The 20794-nt window shown below is 32.4% G+C and overlaps 1 protein-coding gene across 1 annotated transcript in view; it reads left to right on the plus strand.

Annotated features, from left to right (window-relative positions):
- LOC124535626 (neuroglobin-like) overlaps window positions 1-20794 on the plus strand; it is a 37528-nt gene that overhangs the window by 14809 nt on the left and 1925 nt on the right. The window contains exon 2 of the mRNA XM_047111900.1: window positions 20147-20378. Coding sequence (XP_046967856.1) covers window positions 20147-20378 — 232 coding nt within the window. The remainder of the gene's footprint in view (window positions 1-20146; window positions 20379-20794) is intronic.

Here is a 20794-nt window from a genome sequence, read left to right on the forward strand (position 1 = left end):
CCTTTGATGACTATTTATAAATATTATATTTGAAATAACTTATAGGCTTACAATATGATAAGGATCTTGCGCCTTTTGTTTTTCGAACGTCTTTTATTTTTGATATTAACAAAAAAATGAATTACCCTTATCATAATTTTAACAATTAAAAAATTAAATAGTTCGTGACGTCAGAATCAATCAAGAATAGTAAAACGATATCTTAAGATTATATGTTACTATCACGTTCCGTCTTGGTAATAAAATCATAAGATATCAATAATATCGCAACATCAAAGTAAAACCAATCGAATTACTTATCTTAAATAAATTCAATAAAAAAACATCGATAACTGATGATTTACTTTCTAATAATATAAATAATATATCAAATATAATATACGACTACAGTAACGAGATATTCGTAATATAATATCGAAAAAACCCCACTAATATCGGATCAATTCGCAAATAAACCCTGGCAGGCTTTTTTACGGACACAATTTAATTCCCGAGGGCCGTTGAGACCCGGAATGCCAAGTGGCATATCAGATATTTAGAAGGTTAACATTATTTAGGGACAAACGCACTGTTAAAAGGTTGTTTTGGTAACATTTTGCTTAGTATTTTTTATATGAAAGACCTGTTTGTAATGACGGATTATATGATTTACCTCACTGCAAAGTTATCTTAATAATAATCAATTGCATTATTTCATGCTAGAGATCCTTGTCATTATAAGAATTAACTAGTTTTAATATTTATCTAATAAATAATTTTATCTTATTTATCTATGCATATAATAAAATTGGAGTGTCTGTTTGTGTCTTGTTTACTAAATGCATATACATATATCTACATATATCATCAAACACAAAATATCTAAAAAACATTTTTACAATTTTGTCTGTTTGTCTGTTTGTTCCGAATCTCGAAGGGCTGCACTGATTTTGACGGGACTTTCACAAGCAGATAGCTGATGTAATAAGCAGTAACTGAGGCTACAAAAATATATTTTTTGTTAAAACAAGCACAAGTCGCGGGCACAGCTAGTAAAATAATATAAAAATCTTTCTAAAAGTATCCTCATAGTAAGACTTTATTCATTAAACATTTTATTGTATTGATGATTCGCAAAAACCTAGCTAGGTTGATATGCCACTTTTCTACTATATTAATTTCACTGAATAATTAAGTATATCATTAATCGTACTTAATATATTTATAATTAGGCTGAAGTACTCGTCCTACCTAAACAGTAATGTTGCCATTTAATTATATTAATGAATAGGTAGCAACTCAGACATAGAGAATCAAACACGATTTCAGAATGCTAAAGCTCCATTTAATTAAACAGTTTAAGTGCCTTTTATCTTAAAACTTATCAGAGACAGATCTCGAATGAAATTCCGTACTGTAACGGCTTACGTCGCGTTTTTATACAGCTCATTTCATTCTCCTTTTCAGCGACCTTTGTGACATAAACCAGGTCTGTTTAATATTCTAATCCATTCTGACAGGCGACGAAATTTTCTGCGAAGCGACGGTTTTGTTCCATTTTTAAAAACACAAACACCGGATTGAATAAATTCCACATCATATACGACCTTTTTTGATACCTACGACCTCTTCAGGTTTTAAATAAAAAACTGATACCCAAAGTTCTTAGATTTACAAGGAATTCTTATAAATTCGAGATTATATCTGTACTAATATTATAAATGCTAAAGTAACTCAGTCTATTTTAAAATCAGTACGTGAAGGAGTTTCTTTGGTTGACTGAGATAAAAATCTGATCAACATATAACAATATACAGCCTGTAAATTTCTCACCTTTGATTTAAGGCCTCCTCTCCCTTTTGTGAAGAAGGTTAGGAAAATATTCCAACGCTATGCTCCAATGCTGATTGGTGGATTGACATGTGGCAGAATTTCGTTGAAATTAGATACATGCAGGATTTCTCACGAGGTTTTCCTTTGTGTATTAATTTAAACAACAATTAAATACATGAAATGTCAGTGGTGCCTGTCTGGGTTTGAATCTGCAATTATCGGTCATAGTGTACTTATTCTTACCACTGGGCCATCTCGGCTTACGAGAGGAAGAGTAATGCAAAGAAGGTAACTGTCAAATCTTTTCAATGTACTCTGGGAATCCCGTCCCGGCGTGTGCTTCAAGGAACAGCTTGAAATCGATTTTAAGTTTGTAACTAGACTAAAGCTGGAGCATCAGTGTTCAGTGCTATTTCAAAACTCTTAGAAATAATAGAATATCTTTGTCGATATTGAGATGTATTAGGATTAAAGAATATTTTTATAATCGCTAAACAATTTACGTGCCTTCAATTTACATTAATATATGGTTGGAAAACATCATCATGAGATATTCTACCGCCAAACAACGTACTTGGTATAGTTGTGTTAAAGGTTAAAGTTTTTCTTCTAGGAACTCGCTAGTGGTTTGAATGCCTGGTGCGACAGCGTAATATTCACTTAAACTAGCACCCGAGTTGTCTGTATTGTATTTCCTCTATTGAATTGAAATTAACTGTAATATATCATCAACATCAGCACCGAAGTTTTTTGTATATTTTCCAACATTTGGCGCACCATATTACCAGCATAGCATAGATGAGCTGATTTGCCATTAAAAATACTTGTGACGTGCAAGCCCGTCTGGGTAGGTACCACCCACTCATCAGTTATGTTACCGCCTATATATGTATAATATAACATAAATATAATAACAGTACTCAGTATTGTCGTGTTCCGGTTTGAAGGGTGAGTGAGCCAGTGTAACTACAGGCACAAGGGACATAACGTTCCCAAGGTTGGTGGCACATTGACGATGTAAGGAATAGTTAATATTACTTACAGCTTCATTGTCTATGGGTGATGATGACCACTTACCATCAGGTGGCCTATATGCTCGTCCGCCAACCTATACCATAAAAAATATATATCCATAAGATATTATGACAGATTTTACAGAAGATAGCTTTAATTAACACGTGAAAGACCGTCCTAATATCAAAGTGGGTAGATAGTTTGTTCGGGGAAAATAAACTATCTGCGCCCTCAAACGGTTGAGTTTGTATACTTACTGCTCTTCAGGGCGTGTAGATTTTAAAATATTGTCATTGTATTTTAAACAGATATGAAGCTGCATTTCCAAAAGAAACAAAACGACCGGATTTTTTTTGTTTTTGATTGCAGAAACAAGTTTTGCCTATTGCAACTAAAATGTTATTTGTACTGAATCATTAGCTCAAATGTAGTTCGGGATGTTTTAATGGTATTTATATGGGTCATCTATTGGTAAATAGTTACCACTGCCTATAGATATTGGCGCTGTAAGGACAATAATCAAAGCCTCACCTCGATAATACCACCAATAGTAAGGTTAGATATAGTAAGATACAAACCTTAGTAAATAAGATGTTATGACCCTTTTGCTTGTATTTCTACTAGGACATTCAATATTCAAACCGAAACACAACAATATAACAATCATTGCTTTTTTATGGTAGAGTACCTGAAGAGTGGTTGGTACTTATAGGTAAGTGAACTTGCACAAAGTTCTACCACATATTAAAGCTGAAGACCGTTGCCCTGAAAATCTTTGTCAGATACATTAAATATTCCAAATATTCCACTTACCTTGTGAACTAAGATATCATACCTGTAGTTACAGTGGCTCATTCGCCCTTCAAACCAGAATACAACAGTACTGCGTATCTCATGTTTTGGTCGTACCGGCCCATACGGGCATACATAAAGCCTTACCATTAAGGGGACTACAGGAGCTAATTGCCCTTGAGAATCACGCGCACACACTTACACTAACGACAAAAACGGCATGTCCCCCCGCGCACTACGCTTAGCGAGGCGGCGAGGTTACGCCTGAATATTCCAATAGATGGCGCCGAACCGCCGCGCGCCGCGCCGAGCGAAAGCGAAGCGAAGTCAATTCTATCAATTCTATCAATCATAGATTTCATAAAAATACACAGGACAACAGAATTATTTTAATTTCTTTGTGTCATTTAAAAAATTATGATAAAATTAAACTGAATTAATTAAACTTAAATTAATATTATTTTATGTACAAAAAATAGTTAATTTAAACATTTTTTTCTTTAATTTTTACTGTATCAATTCATGTTAGTTGTAATACTAAATATTAAATCGTACCTATTTTTAAATTTTGTAAGTTTGTTAAGCGATTTATTAAATAAAATTGGAACTGTTCGTAATTTGTACACTGACAAAAAGCGTAGAATTTGTTCGTTTTACTAATATCGGTACACAAAGAAAAAAAATTAAGTTAAAAAAGTCAGCATCAAAAAGTTACTATAAAAATAATATCGTCAAGTCGGTTTAGTAGAATTATTGGTTAACTCGGTCAATCACAGTGGGTTTAGTCATAAATCTCATAAAAATAGTTTGGATATTAGAATTATTTGTATTGTTTTTGACTGATATTTGAAATAAAACTGATTCAATTAAATTCAAATATTTTTATTTATTTTTGGTTTAACAAAAAAACAAATAAATTTCGTTTCAATTTTTTTATTAAAATATTTTTTTTAATTATTCGTTCGTCGTCGTTCGTTATTAAAATATCTTGGATACTTGCAATCAATATTTCACCCACTTTCACTGAAGCTACGAGCTAAAATTTTTCAATTGATACTATTTCCAATCTTTAAAAAATACGTACTTTAAAAATTACGTATATGATACTTCTAAATATTTTAGTTCTTTGGTTCACAACAATTACAAATTTCAAGATGGCCCAGTGGGTAGAACGCGCGCATCTTATTGCGGGTTCAAACCCAGGCAAGCACCACTAAATATTCATGTGATGTGCTAATTTGTATTTATTTATTTTTTTTATTATTAAATTTCATCCATACATAACTATATTTCCTATTATAAACAAAATTGATAAAATTAAACTCTAACGTAATAGAAATAGCTTCCGTGTTATTTTTTTTCGATTTTCTTAATTCTGAAAAAATAAATGCATAGTTGTTAGAAATTAAATTTTAATAATTATAATATATATATATATATATATATTTTTTAAATATAGTCCTTTAAAAATAATAAAATTTTAGTTCAGAGTGCGGGGATCGAACCCGCACATTCTTCTTGGACTTGCTTGCATTGACCGAATATTCCATGGTGACTGTAAGAAATCTGTCGAAAAATCTGATTCTATGCGAACTAATTGCATTGTTTTTAATTAATGTTTCCAATAATCATTATTTATAATATATATATATATATATATATATATATATATACATCCTACAACATTTTTGGCGTCATGCACGTGGTGCATCATTACGACGTCCCCAAGTTCCCCTTACTTTAATTAACATTTCTTAATGAATACTGCTTAGTTTTTGATTTCCAGGTCATTGGGATACGTTGTTTTCTGATAAAAAAGAATTCCGCGATATTCATCTTTCAGTCATGCCCAACCTTTATGAACCCCTAACCATGATGATACATTTGGGGCATCCTAGATATGTATATCGATCATAATTTACCTATGGCATCGATTATTTAGCGTCCTCTCAGGATGGACTGTATTTGGAAGTGCGACGTTGCCAGCTTTAGGTTTGTTGTCTCTTTCTTTTACTATCGCTGTTCTGTACAAACAGTTCAACGTTTAGTTTGTTCCAATATTCGTAAGACTTATACATATATACGGATGCCCGATATGTTATAATGTGTAAATACGAATCTTTTGCTTCCTATCCTAGATTACGCCGACAACTGTTATACACATCTCACGGAGGATCAGCGAAGAACTTGGGCGATTTCAAAATTTCTAAATTGGATTTATATTTGGTTTGCGTAAATATGATCGTGTCTCTCATTTTCGCTCTTAGCACAAGTGGCTCTGCCCATAAAACTTCATCGGAATAATTATGTCCTCTCTATTATGATAGATTAAAAAATAATATGTTATTTTGTTGTTGTATTTGCTATCTCCTGTGTTTTATTTTTCCTGTATGTCATAAAAATCTACCTACCAAATTTCATATTTACAATAATAAAATGATAGTATTTATAATAAAATGAATTTACTGGGAACAGTGCTTTCATTTTATAGTTGGTAGCTTGCAGCCACATAGTACTCACCTATACCTCAAATAATACTGTATGCCTCAAGATCACTATCACTCGGCTATTGTACAAGGTTCAATTTTGGGTCCCTTTCTATTTCTGGTATATATAAATGATCTTCCTTTCTATGTTAAAGGTATTTGTGATATAGTGTTGTTTGCTGACGACACTTCACAGATTTTAAAGGTTGACAAAAAAAAACTGACTATGACGACGTGAACAGTGCATTATCACAGATACACAATTGGTTTACAGTAATTAATTTAGTTTTGAATGCTCAAAAAACAAAATGTGTAGTTTTTACCCTACCCAATGTTAGAAAGCATAATTATAAGATATCTTGAAACGGTGACCGTCTTGATGTAGCTGATACTACGGTGTTCTCAGGAATACAATTGGATTCCAAACTTCAGTGGAGTCCTCATTTATCATCCCTAACAGGAAGACTCAGCTCCGCAACATACGCGGTTAGAAAAGTTAGACAACTAACTGATGTTGATACCGCTCGTCTAGTATATTTTGGTTATTTTCACAATAGTAATATGTCATATGGCATAATTACTTTGGGGTAACGCTGCAGATATTGAATCTATCTTTATTTTACAAAAGAGAGCAATCCGGTTTATTTCTAATCATGAAGCTAGGGACTCTCTTCGGGATGTTTTTAACAAAGTAGGAGCACTCACTGTTCCGTCACAGTATATTTTCAACAATATTATGTATCACAGTAACATTGATCACTTTCATAAAATCAGTGATCATCATTGTATGTGCACTAGAACTAAGGATAAGCTTATAACGCCAAGTTTACGACGCCGCAAAGTCAATAAAATCCTTCTTGGGGCAAGGTATCCGATTCTATAATAAAATTCTGCAGACATTTTTTAACTTTGCCGTTTCGTTAATTCAAATCGTTTGTAAAAAATACATTGGTAAAAAAAGCATATTATTCGAAATAAGATTTTATAGATAATAAAAAAGCGTGGAGGTTTAATACCTGTTGACTATATATATATATATATATATATATATATATATATATATATATATATATATATATATATATATATATATATATATCGTCGTATATATCGTCTTTCAGTCATGCCCAACCACTTTTGAACCCCTAACCATAATGATACATTTAAGGCATCCTAGATATATTGATCATAATTTACCTATGGCATCGATTATTTAGCGTCCTCACAGGATGGACTGTATTTGGAAGTGCGACGTTGCCAGCTTTAGGTTTGTTGTCTCTTTCTTTTCCTATCGCTGTTCTGTACAAACAGTTCAACGTTTATTTTGTTCCAATATTCGTAAGGCTTATACATATACGGATGTCCGATATATTATAATGTGTAAATACGAATCTTTTGCTTCCTACCCGTGATTACGCCGACGACTGTTATCCAGATTTCACGGAAGATCAGCGAAAAACTTGAGCGATTTCAAATTTTTTATATTAGCTTCATATTAGGTTTGCGCAAATATGATCGTGTCTCTCATTTTCACTCTTAGCACAAGTGGCTCTACCCATAAATCTTTATCCGAATAATTATGACTTCTCTAGCATATTACTTTGTTGTTGCATTTGTTATCTCCTGTGTTTTATTTTTCCTGTATGTCATAAAATCTACCTACCAAATTTCATATTTACTATAATAAAATGATAGTATTCATGATAAAATGAAATTACTGGGAATAGTGCTTTCATTTTATAGTTGGTAGCATACAGCCATATAGTACCACCTAAAATAGTACTGTATGCTTCAAGATCACGATCGCTCGGCTATTGTACAAGGTTCAATTTTGGGTCCCTTTCTATTTCTGGTATATATAAATGATCTTCCTTTTTATGTTAAAGGTATTTGTGATATGGTGTTGTTTGCTGACGATACTTCACTGATTTTTAGGGTTGACAAAAAAAACTGACTATTGATGGATGTGAACGGTGCATTATCACAGATACACAATTGGTTAACAGTAAATAATTTAGTTTTGATTGCTCAAAAAACAAAATGTGTAGTTTTTACCCTACCGAATGTTAGAAAGCATAATTATAAGATATCTTTAAACGGTGACCGTCTTGATGTAGCCGATACTACGGTGTTCTCAGGAATAGAATTGGATTCCAAACTTCAGTGGAGTCCTCATTTATCATCCCTAACAGGAAGACTCAGTTCTGCAACATACGCGTTTAGAAAAGTTGGACAACTAACTGAGGTTGATACCGCTCGTCTATTATATTTTGGTTTTTTTCACAGTATTTGTCATATGGCATATTACTTTGAGATAACGTTGCAGGTCTTTATTTTACAAAAGAGAACAATCCGGTTTATTTATAATCTTGGAGCTAGATACTCTCTTCGGGATGTTTTTAAAAAAGTAGGAATACTCACTGTTGCGTCTCAGTCAACAATATTATGTATATTCACAGTAACATTGATCACTTTGATAAAATCAGTGATCATCATTGTTCGTGCACTAGAAGTAAGGATAAGCTTATAACACCAAGTTTCCGATTTCGCAAAGTCAATAAATCCTTCTTGGGGCAAGGTATCCGATTCTATAATAAAATTCGGCAGAAATTTTTAACTTTGCCATTTCGTAAATTCAAATTGTTTGTAAAAAATACATTGGTAAAAAAAGCATATTATTCGAAACAATATTTTATCCTACTACTATTATAAAGGCGAAAGTTTGTATGTATGGATGTATGGATGTTTGTTACTCTTTCACGTAAAAACTACTGAATGGATTTGAATGAAACTTTACCATAATATAGCTTATACATCAGAATAACACATAGGCTACAATTTTTGAGGTTTCTAATGTGAGGTCGTAAAAAAACACATTTTTTGCGCTTACATTGCAAACGCTGACTGAATCCTACAATATAGATCAAAACAATGTACTACAGTATTGTACAACTTAAAAAGGTCTACAAAAAAGTCCGTGATGGTATATGTTTATCTCTTAGGAATGACCCACAATAACCATTTTTTATCCTTTACTTTGTACGAGAAATAATGGCTTATTTACGAAGCGATTTTAAGCGATTACTAGACTAGACGGGACGAAACTGAAGTCCACGCGAACGAAGTCGCGGGCAAAAGCTAGTAGATGATAAAAAAGCGTGGAGGTATCTGTTACAAGCTGAATATATTAATTTAAATATATAAATAATCGTCGTTATAATTTGCAACAGTCTTAAGAATGATCGTTTTAAATACTTATTTATCATACTTGCCTAATTTATATAAAGCGCAGTGAAATTTTAGCATTAGGGACAAACCTTTGTGGTTTTTTATAGTGCTAATCAACACATTGTACTGTAATATTGTTTATTTTTTTCTGATAAATAAATTAAAAAAATAATAAAAAATAATTGTAATAAAATAAGTGTTGAAAAAGAGTAACTACTGAGATTTTTGCCGGTTCTTCTCGGTAGAATCTACTTTCCGAACCGGTGGTAGCTTCACTTAATTGTAAAATGACGATTCAAAAGTGCTTGTTTAATATTTTCATATTTTCGCCTACTTGAATAAATTTTATTTTGATTTCTGTTTTTTTTTTTTGATTGAGCGTCCGTATGTAGCTATTAGGCGTCCGTATAAAGCTATTGGGCGTCCGTATACAGCTATTAGGCGTCCGTATACAGCTATTGGACGTCCGTATACAGCTATTGGGCGTCCGTATACAGCTATTGGGCGTCCGTATACAGCTATTGGGCGTCCGTATATGGCTATTTGGCGCCTGTACAAAGTTACTAAGCTTTACGCCGGTTTGTTTACCCCGAATAATAAAAACTACCAATCACAGATAACAGAAGATTTAACAGTACAGATACCAATCACGATTGATGTAGATGTTGTACAAACTTTCACCCCCTTTTGTCCCCTTAGAGGATGATTTCGTGGATGGAAACTATCCTATCTTCATACCAAATTTAATTTAAATTAGTTTATCGGATATAGATTCCCTGTACAAACTTCTACTTTCCTTTATTATCTCGTTAGAGACAAAATTATCCTATGTTCCTCTCTACAATGTCACCATACCAAATTTCATCTAAATCGGTTCAGCAGCTTAAGCGTGTAAAGATAACAGATAGACAGACATACTTTATATTATTATTATGAATAATTAATATAAATATTAATTATTGTAATATATTTAAAAAAAACTTCCACGAAGTCCCAGAGAATTCATATATTCATTATTTATAAACATTAAATGACTGATGTAAAACAAACAATAATCAAGCACCGAATAGGTACAGTACAGCGCCTCACCTGCGCGGTGATTTCTTCGGGAACTTTTCAATATTTTATTGCAACTATTTAAAGCGATTTTTAGCTTCCGTCGATTTTTGTACTATGGCTAGCTAGGATGTATAGGACCTCAGTGCCACCGACTAAAAAAGTGGCGTCCGGTATACGGACGCCAAAAGCAGGTGACGCCAGTTTAAATGCATTTTCGCCTTCAGTGGACGGCCAATTGTTTGCGGGATAAATATATATATATATGTTTACTAATTAAATACTCTTACCTTTTCATATTATCTTTCATATGTTCGGCTTTTTAATTTATATGAACGTTTTTTAGTTTTCTTCACAGATTGTACTTTATTTCCCATGTCTACAAAATTAAACTTTATAAAAAATAACTTAACAAAAAAATAAATGGCTAACAACAACTAGACTATTTTAACTTAATATATTTATTTACATAAAAGAATAATATTCGACAATTAATTTACAATTAAAATTACACAAAAATAAAATCTACGAGATTTTATTCGCAACGATGCGGTGAAAAGAGCGACACGTCTGTATAGCAACAGGCCTCGGCCGGCAGTGTCTGTACGAGGCGCTCACGCACACATGCTTACGCATTTTGGTCGAAAATAAGAAAATCTGATTTAAAAAAAAACTATTGATTTTACTAAATAATTAAGATAATAAATTTTTAGTATATTGTTTGTAGAATAATCTGACAAAAGACTAAAATTATTGAAGGTATATAAGTGTAGTTAAAAAACAAAAAAAGACTTTTTTAGAGGTAACTTTGCGATTTTTTTCTATCGTACCAAATTAATTACATCATGTTTTCAACACAATTAATAACTAGCATCTATCCTGAAGATTAACATATATTTTTTTCATTTGGTTTATTGCATTGGATTATATACTTTTTGGCATTTTAAAACTTGCATTTAGCTCATGTAGTCCCCTTAAGTAGGCGATGGCTACATTCCATTTTTTTAATTTACTTTTAATTTACTTGTACTATACTACTACAATTAAAACATAATCGATAACTCAAAGATAATTTAAAATATCAATAAATGAATAAAATATTTGATTGAAATTGAGCAGACAAAATCGTATTTATGTAAAGGCAGGCTGAAGCGTTCATGGTTTGGCAATTTATCGCGGAATACTTCATCGCGTGCGTTTGACAGTGACGTACTACTTGAGCTATTCACATTTTAAAAGCCCTTTCTGCATGATTTTTGATTTACAATCCCTTTAATAATATTATAAACGACTAGAAATGAGAATCACTGTTATTAAGAATGAAATAATATGTATATGAATTTATTATAACACTCAACAATAGCATTAATTAATTTCATCATCATCATCCTCCTACCATTATCTCAATTTTATTTGGGGTCGGCGCAGCATGTCTTCTGCTTCCATACTTCTCTGTCAGACGTCATCTCACAAGTAACATTCTTTCTAACCATATGATCTTTTACACGATCCATCCTAGAGGTATAGATATATCCGTCCACATCCTTGCTCAAGACCTTCCTCGCGATATATTTATATTTAAATAATAATAATAATTAATCACAAAGATAGTATACCACCAAACCAAAAAGGTAGTATGTCTGAAACACGCAAATTTAGCGCCAAAAAGTAAACCCAAGCGTCAGTAACGAGCATCACGTGCTCTTTTTTTCTAATGTATTACAATTCAGCTCAATTACAATTACTCTACAAGGTATTCATTGGCATATACATAAAACGGTAGAAATATATCATTGTTATTATACGATACTATTTTAATATATATGCGACTTTTAAACCTTAGATCTTAACAAACAAATTCGTTTGTATTGTTATGACGTCATCATGATTAATTAATTCAGATACTCAGTCTGTATGTCTATTCCGCTTTCATCGGCTTAACAATTGAATCGAATATCATTAATTCAGTCGAGGTTTGAACCTCCAAGAAAGACTAAGATTATTGTTTATACTAATAATCTACAACCGAGGCCCCTAATACGTGAACGAAAACTAGTTACATTATTTTTGAATGAAACTTGATATAATAAATGGCAGTGTTTTGGCAAAATAAAGAACATTTTTTCGAATTGAAAAGATTGTAATTTGGAATAAAAATAAAATGTAAAATTTATAACAATCATTGCCTCCACTAATGAAAGGAAGGCTGGTTATTTTTTTACTTAAAATAATCGGAATTGCGATTCAACGGAAAAATGCTGCCGGCATTCTTGCGACCATTCTACTCGAACAAGATTAGTACGAAGGCATTTTCTTATTTTCATCTGTTTGTGGGTCACCGAGATTTTCGATGTCAATAAATCTTATTATATAAATATACTTTTTATTTTTTACAAATATGAGAGAGAGTTCGTGTATTACATATCACTAGCATACATACTTAAAAGTTAATTCTAAAAAAAAATAACCATTTGAAGTAAACGTTAATAAATACCTAAAGCATATTCTTAAACACAATATTATATATTGATGATAAAAATGACGATTAAATTATTTTATTTTATTTTATTTTATTATTTTATTAAATAGGAAGCCAACGCTGTATACAGTTTTGTTTCTTATTCTAGACTACAATTATTAAATAACTAAAATATAAAAATTGTATACCTCACTTATAGGCTAACTTAACATGCGTAGGAATAAAAAAAAAAGTACATTCTTTGTTATAAAACTTAAAATAATGTTTGTTATAAGAAATAAACTACGTAAGCAAAATAAAAAAAAAAGGAAGGAGGAATTAACAAAACATGCAAAAATAATAACAACACAAAAAAAACAATTAAAGGTCGTTATAAAATTTGACAATTAAATGAATTTTAAATAATTAAAGTAAATAAAAAAATTAATGAACTTACTACGACATACATAGGAACTTGGTCTTGCGTCTTAGAATTAAATAAATGAAGTTAACGCTAAGTGGTTAGATGCTTTTTAATTTGTCTTTTAAAGCCTAAAGTAGATTGGTGAAAAATATCTAGGCCAGCTTTTTTGAAGAAATTAAATGTGTATTGACGTTCAGGTACGATATATTATATTTAACTGGTGGTGGGTTTTACTTGGTGGGCTTTGTGCAAGCCCGTCTAGGTAGATACCACGCACTCATCAGTTATTCTACCGCCAAATAACAGTACTCAGTATTGTTGTGTTCCGGTTTGAAGGGTGAGTGAGCCACTGTAACTACAGGCACAACGGACATCACATCTTAGTTCCCAAGATTGGTGGCACATTGACGATGTAATGAATAGTTAATATTTCTTACAGCTACAGCAGTCTATGGGTGACGGTGATCACTTACCATCAGGTGGCCCATATGCTCGTCCGCCAATAAAACTATACCATAAAAAAAAATTGACATACGATAGTCTTATATGCATATACCATCAGCTCAAATGTTATTAATAGTAACTACTCAGTTTCTTACTTTCCTTTACTTAGATATGTTAATGAGATTCTGCTTGTTAAAAACTACATTCAATTTTTATTTATTTACTAGCTGACCCGGCAAACTTCGTACTGCCATAATCGAAATGCTTAACTTAGTCCAAATGTGATGTGCATAGAAACCATCGCACGTAGCGAATATATAATTGATTTTTTTAAAGATTTGTTAAATAAATATTTCTGATACATATTCCATTACAAACTTTAACATAATAAAAAAAGTATTGCATTATAATACCTCGAAAGTGGGCATAAAATTGTCCTGAACCATATGTGTTGCGCCAAATGATGTCATGTGGAAACAACGGTTATATTTTTGAATGTTGGCTAAGAAATGCTTAGAATCATTTCCCATCCCAGAAACTAAAGAGCGTAAGGGATCTGGTGGTGGGACACACACACACACACTATAACTAAAGTTTAAAAAAATAGAGCAAGTAACTTGAAATATCACTGTTACGTAGCGGTAACCATCAACTCACAAAGATAGAAGCAAAGAATATAATAATATGTAGGGGGATAATAGGATGCACTCTTTGTCATAAGAGGAATCGATAAACGATAAAGGATCGATCTGTTTATTGGTTGTCAAATGTCAAATATTATGGTTACGTTCATAAATGTAATATGTGACAAAACTTCAATCAATCAATCAGCCCATTTTCGTCCACTACTGGACATAGGCTTTTCCATTGCACGCCACTGTGATCGTTCTTAGGCTACTCGCATCCAGCTCCTGCCAGCCGTCTTGCGTAAGTCGTCGCTCCACCGTGCCCGAGGATGTCCTACACTACGTTTGCCGAGACACGGTCTCCACTCTAGAACACTTTTTCCCCATCGGTTATCGGTTTTGCGACAAATATGGCCAGCGCACTGCCATTTCAGCTTACTAATCTGGTGAGCAATGTCGATGACTTTGGTTTTCTGACAAAATTTAAGATTTATCAAACAATCTATGTACATAAAAATGATATAAAAATGATAGTCAGTAAACAACTGAAGTTAGTTAAAATTAAGGTTCTTTTGGTACCTCCTGTAAATTAATATGTAGTTATAAAGATATAACTATTCTTTCAATTTGATTTCTGAATAACGGGGGCAACATCAAATGTTTGACAATGTAGGGATTACCCATGTTACAAAAACATGATTATGGAGCTGATAATGACATCAATACCGAACATGTTTAAGAAGCTCTAAACATCGATGTTAATTGATAACATCGGCGTTTTTTTCCAACTGCAGAATTCGAGAAATAGATGTAACGAACTCATATGTAGCTCACCGCATGGACCATGTATTATATTTTTAATGACACCGTGAAATACCTCTGAATCAAGAGTTTGATCGAGAATTTCAGCTATGATAAAATTATATATCTATAAATGTATATAAATTGATACATATACAATGTGCATGTAGAAATCTCCGTTTTTGCCATTCAATGGAGTACATATTGCAACGCACCTCTCCAAATATAAATAATTCTACAGTTAAATCCATAAGTGCTTTCAATTTTTGCCGAAAAACACGTGCTCTTATGTCATATCGACTGTTCTTCAAATAAATTGTTTTTAATATCATCTTACTGAGGATTACCTGTCCAGATCCATTAACAGATCCAGTCGACCATTTTTCGTACATAAGAAATTGCGTCTTGTGCATATTCGTTTATATGCCATGGGCAACCAATAAACGAAGATGGCAATACAGTCAATCGCCCGATATCATTTACATTAGCATCATTCGCTATCGCATCTTGCAAATGAATATATTCTTCAGATCTTAATTTTGCTTGGTTGAAACGATTAAAATTAAGACATTCAGTTTCTATTTTGGCATACATACCAACGATGTATTGATGATATAGTTTACCACATCTCGAGATATAATTTTGTGCTTGTGGACGATCCATCAGTGGATATGAATAAAAATTAATGGCACAAACTTTTTTCTGTATATTTAAACATGAAAATAAACGATGTACTTTTAAATGTTTTTTTGGAATTAATAAATTAAAATAAGACATTTTATCAATTGAAACTGGTGGATGAGTGTACTCATTTTCAATTAATACTTACTTTTAATTTGACAGTACAATTTTCCGTCTAATAAATCTTCATTAACAAAATGACCCGCCATTTATTGAATTCATTTGTTACAAAAAATGTAATAAATGAAGAACCACTCGACCGATTTTGTGCAAACTTCACATAAATCAAATCATCTACTAAATAGTCCGAACAATCCCTGATAATTTGGTTTGGATAAGTGAGCCCGTTCTTGAGTTATAAAGTGACATAGAAAATTGCCACTTATTTTTATATATATAGATTCGAAAAATAGATGTAATGATATTTTAAATAATGCAAAATCAATTTTAAAACATCAATGTTTTATTGTCTAACATCGATAATCATAGAAAATCAATGATAATTCTCTATTAAATCTATTTCTAAGGAAAAACAAAGTCGTTGTTTTCATTATATTGCTATCATTTTTATCATACTTACTCACCTTCTAAACCTTCCCTGGACTTCCACAAATAATTCAAGACCAAAATTAGCCAAATCGGTCCAGCCATTCTGGAGTTTTAGCGTGACTAACGAACAGCAATTCATTTTTATATATATAGATTGTAAAAGTTACACCATCGACTTATCACTAAACACTTAAAAATAATGTTGAATGTGGGTGACATTCAAGGTGATACATATTTATGGGTGTAAACAACATTGTACAACGAATAAGTGGTAACTTCACGTTTAGTACAAAAGTGTCGTTTCAAAAGTAGCAATTGAATTGAACTTTATAGAACTTTCATTCATTCGATTTTTAAATATTTTTTAACGGCCCTGTTATTAATGTACCCCATATATGATTTTTAGTGGTGCTTGCCTGGGTTTGAACCCGAAATCATCGGTTAAGATGCACGCATTCTAACCACTTGGCCATCTCAGCTTATATGTTCCAAACCCTCTCCTAAATGGAAGAGGACGCCTTATCTCACCAGTGGGATATTTACAGGCTGTTACTTTACTTTACTTTATATGATTTTTATTGTGCTATGTGTGAAGTAATGTAGTGGGTAAATTTAAATTAATTTACGTTACAGATTTAATACAAAACAAGCATCTCATTTCACGACTCGACCGCAAAGCGGTATTTTAGCTTTCACATTAATCTGAACTCATCTCATTTACAGTTTATGATTCACATAAAATATTGTGTGTAATATACAGAAGATAATAATGTTCTTACAAATATTATAGCTCTCGTCGCTCAGACATCGTAGTATAATATACGACCATCAAACTGTGTGAGAGAGATTCGATAATTACTTCTTCGGCTAATTAGTGCAGGGTCGGCACCGACCGCGGATGTAGACTACGCTAGATACCGCATGATCATTGTGTGAAAATCGAGCATGTTTTTACCTATGAAGACGTCACCCCAGCCACACTTGAACATCATGATAAATAATTTAAAATTAGTATAGCTAATTGGGAATATTTAATAAATAGTATTACCTTTTATTATCTCGCTGCAAAACGCCTTGACGCTGTATTGTCAGTAATTATAAGAATGTTGTATAATATATTCATTTTTTGTTTGCTAACCTAGAGTCAAGATGACCCAGTGGTTAGAGCGGGTACATCTTAACCGATGAATGCTGGATCAAGTCCTGTCGGGCACCACACAATTTTCATCTGGACCTCGGCGGTGAAGGAAAACAAATTGTCTTATTTCTTCACATGTGAATCCTCCTAACCATCTCTTCACAGGCAGTTGAGGCCTTAGCCCAGCAGTGGGAAATTTACAAGCTGTTACTATACATACTTTACTGCCCTAGAAAAGTTTTTACAGTTAATAACGACATAATTACAGGAACGCTAGCTAAAGTCGTAGAGCACCAAGCTGCGCATGGTACAAGCATTGTGCATACTTGGTAGGTTTGCCGTATCTAGTCTACTACAAATCTGTGGTAACAGCTTAACGCTTAATTGTGAGATGAAAATAGAAATATTAAGTACACTATCCACTATAGTATACGCTATGTACTTGAAAACTAATTAAGTAAATATTTTCATCTATTACGTTTTTCAATTAAACATTGAACCGATTATGATAAAACTTAACATGAAGACAGCTTGAATATTCTATAGTGTTCTTAAAAAAATCTAAGATGACACTGATAAAATATTATACTAAGTTAAAAATGAGTTAAATTCAGAACATCTCGACTGCAATACTTAGAACAAGCTGTGCCAGCAACGAAACGTTATTTTTGTAGCCTAAGTTACTCTTTATTACATCAACTACCCGTCAGTGAAAGTCCCATCATAATCGGTCCAGCCGTTCCTAAGATTAACCGAAACAAATAGACACACAAACATTAGAAAAAAAATTATTTTAGTCTACGAGTATGTACCGTGTACTCACAAACAAACGGACATTCCAATTTTATTATATGTATAGCTTTTCGAGTTCTGATTTTAGGGGTGAGTGAACCAGTTTAGACAAGTACAAAGGGCATACGTCCTTGTTGCCAACGTTGGAGCATCGGTGATACTTATATCACCGAAGCTCTAGATATATCAATCATTCCTTAGAATGATTGATATATCATAAAAGACCAATTTCTTTTCGCTTTAGAGACCGAGAATATTTCCACGAATTCTTCAAACGTTACAAAAACTGGGCGCTATTTGAATGGACTTCGAACACTTATCATTGCTTCTAACTATTGGACACTGTGTGGTCGTTTTAAAGTAATTATTTAGTATAAGTTGTACTGAATACTCACGTATTGTTTTTAGAACCGCTGGTTTTGGCTAAGGGTCCTCAACCGCAGTGCCCCGAGAGCTTACCCTCGATGTGGAGACCCAAACAGATTTATATCCATTGTCTTCGTTTAGAACTTTTCTAAACTATATTTATAAATAACAAAGTAAAATACTCTATTGTAAAACTCAAATATAAATACTTTATATTCATTATTATTATCTGTATTACATATATTCACTAGTGTCTGTCACTTTATTTTTTTTTTTCTATTTCTTTTAATTTATTTCACAATATACACAGGCTCGCAGATGCGCGTGCCTTTTTTTATACTTTATTTTTAACAATTTTAGCGTTTTATATTTTATACTAAACATCAGCAGATCTTCGCTTGATTAGTCTTGGCTTTGTCTATTAAACATTCTAAAATTCAATTTTTAATCTGTTATCACAAAAATTGACAAACACTCGTCACGGCGGGAAAATTGATTCTCGTATATATACTTTTAACTGCGTATTGAGTACAAAATTATTTAGAATTCATATATTTATGTAAGGAAATTGAATAAACTTCGATTTATTTGAGTTAAGACTAAGTTCTAACACTATGGAAGGACTTAATGGAAATTTACCGACTTGGGTGTGTATCCCATGCTAGTTTTATTGCTGTGTTCCGCCTTTATTGCAATATTATTTTGCCTTTTGTATAGAGAGTCAGTCCAACATGGAATTTCCGATTCCATGAAAGAGGAGCATTGGATGAGTAATATAAGGTCATGGGTATGTGAGAACTAACCATCAAATGGCGGTAGGCCATAACTAGCTAATCGTTTGATGGTATACTTAAAATAAACAAATAATAATAAAAGTATATTTTAATGCAAGCTATATATAAAGAATATCGAATACTAAAATTTAAAAATAGATCTGTTTATTAAATTTGAGTTTTAGAAAAATCATCGTCAAAAGATAAACAAAGGTATAAATAACTACTGTTTGTTTTCAGTGGGAATTTTCTAAATTACTGTTCTATCTATGTGAAATTTATTGCCAAATATCAAGTGTGCGTTTCGTTTTATACTTTTATTCGTAAATAGAACAGCTAGAATGATGCCAATCAAAATTTAGAATCTAAAATAATATTCGTATTTGTCTATGCAAAGTTTTACTTATAATAACAACTGCTATGAAAGTACAATAGTAAATAAACATTCATTTTATATTGATGTTTACAATTCACAATCAAAATATTTTATATCATGGTTTGTTCAAGGGTCTACTGCATTCAGCCAAACCATAATAAAAAAAATAAAAAATGTCTATTACAAGTATATAACAAGTAAAAAAAAAACTTTTTCATATGTTCTATTCTGACTATCCTGTTCTAAGTTTTGGTATCGAATTTTGAAATTATCAAAATTTAAATTAATCAATCTCCAACAATACAATACAACCTCTTTTTTTATTCACAGATTATTCGAAGAAAACGAGGAACTGCTCCACTTATTTGAGGATTTCCGTGAGCTTCGCACAAAGGAAGCATTCGTGAGCTCCGCGGAGTTAGCTGAGCATGCCACGAAGGTCATGCACACACTAGACGAAGGGATCAAGGGGTTAGCAGACATGGACACGTTCTTCGCTTACGTGAGGCACGTTGGGGAAACGCATCGCCAAGTTCCAGGGTTCAAAGCAGAAAACTTCCTGGTGAGAACAAATATTTCATTACAATACTTGGTTTACGTTCGATGTGTATTGTTTAGCAAATCGCTTTGCTATTGTACAGTCGGGGTAAGAAAAGGTTCGTCACCTTAAGATCTATTTTCGTGTGCTCAGTATGAACGATAATCTACTTTACCATTGAGAATGTAAGTCATAATCGGTCTAATTGTTTCCGAGATTAGCCGGAACAATACAGACAACTAAATTTAAAAAAATATGATTTTGATATATGTACTGTGTATACATATGTAGTTATGTACATATGCAATAAGTAAAGTAACAGCCTGTAAATTTCCCATTGCTGGGTAATGGCCTCCTCTTCCATTAAGGAGAGGATTTGGAACATATTCCACCACGCTGTTCCAATGCGGTTTGTAGGAATGCACATGTGGCAGAATTTC

The sequence above is a fragment of the Vanessa cardui genome, chromosome 15 (assembly GCF_905220365.1).
Source record: "Vanessa cardui chromosome 15, ilVanCard2.1, whole genome shotgun sequence".
Taxonomy (NCBI): Eukaryota; Metazoa; Arthropoda; class Insecta; order Lepidoptera; family Nymphalidae; genus Vanessa; species Vanessa cardui.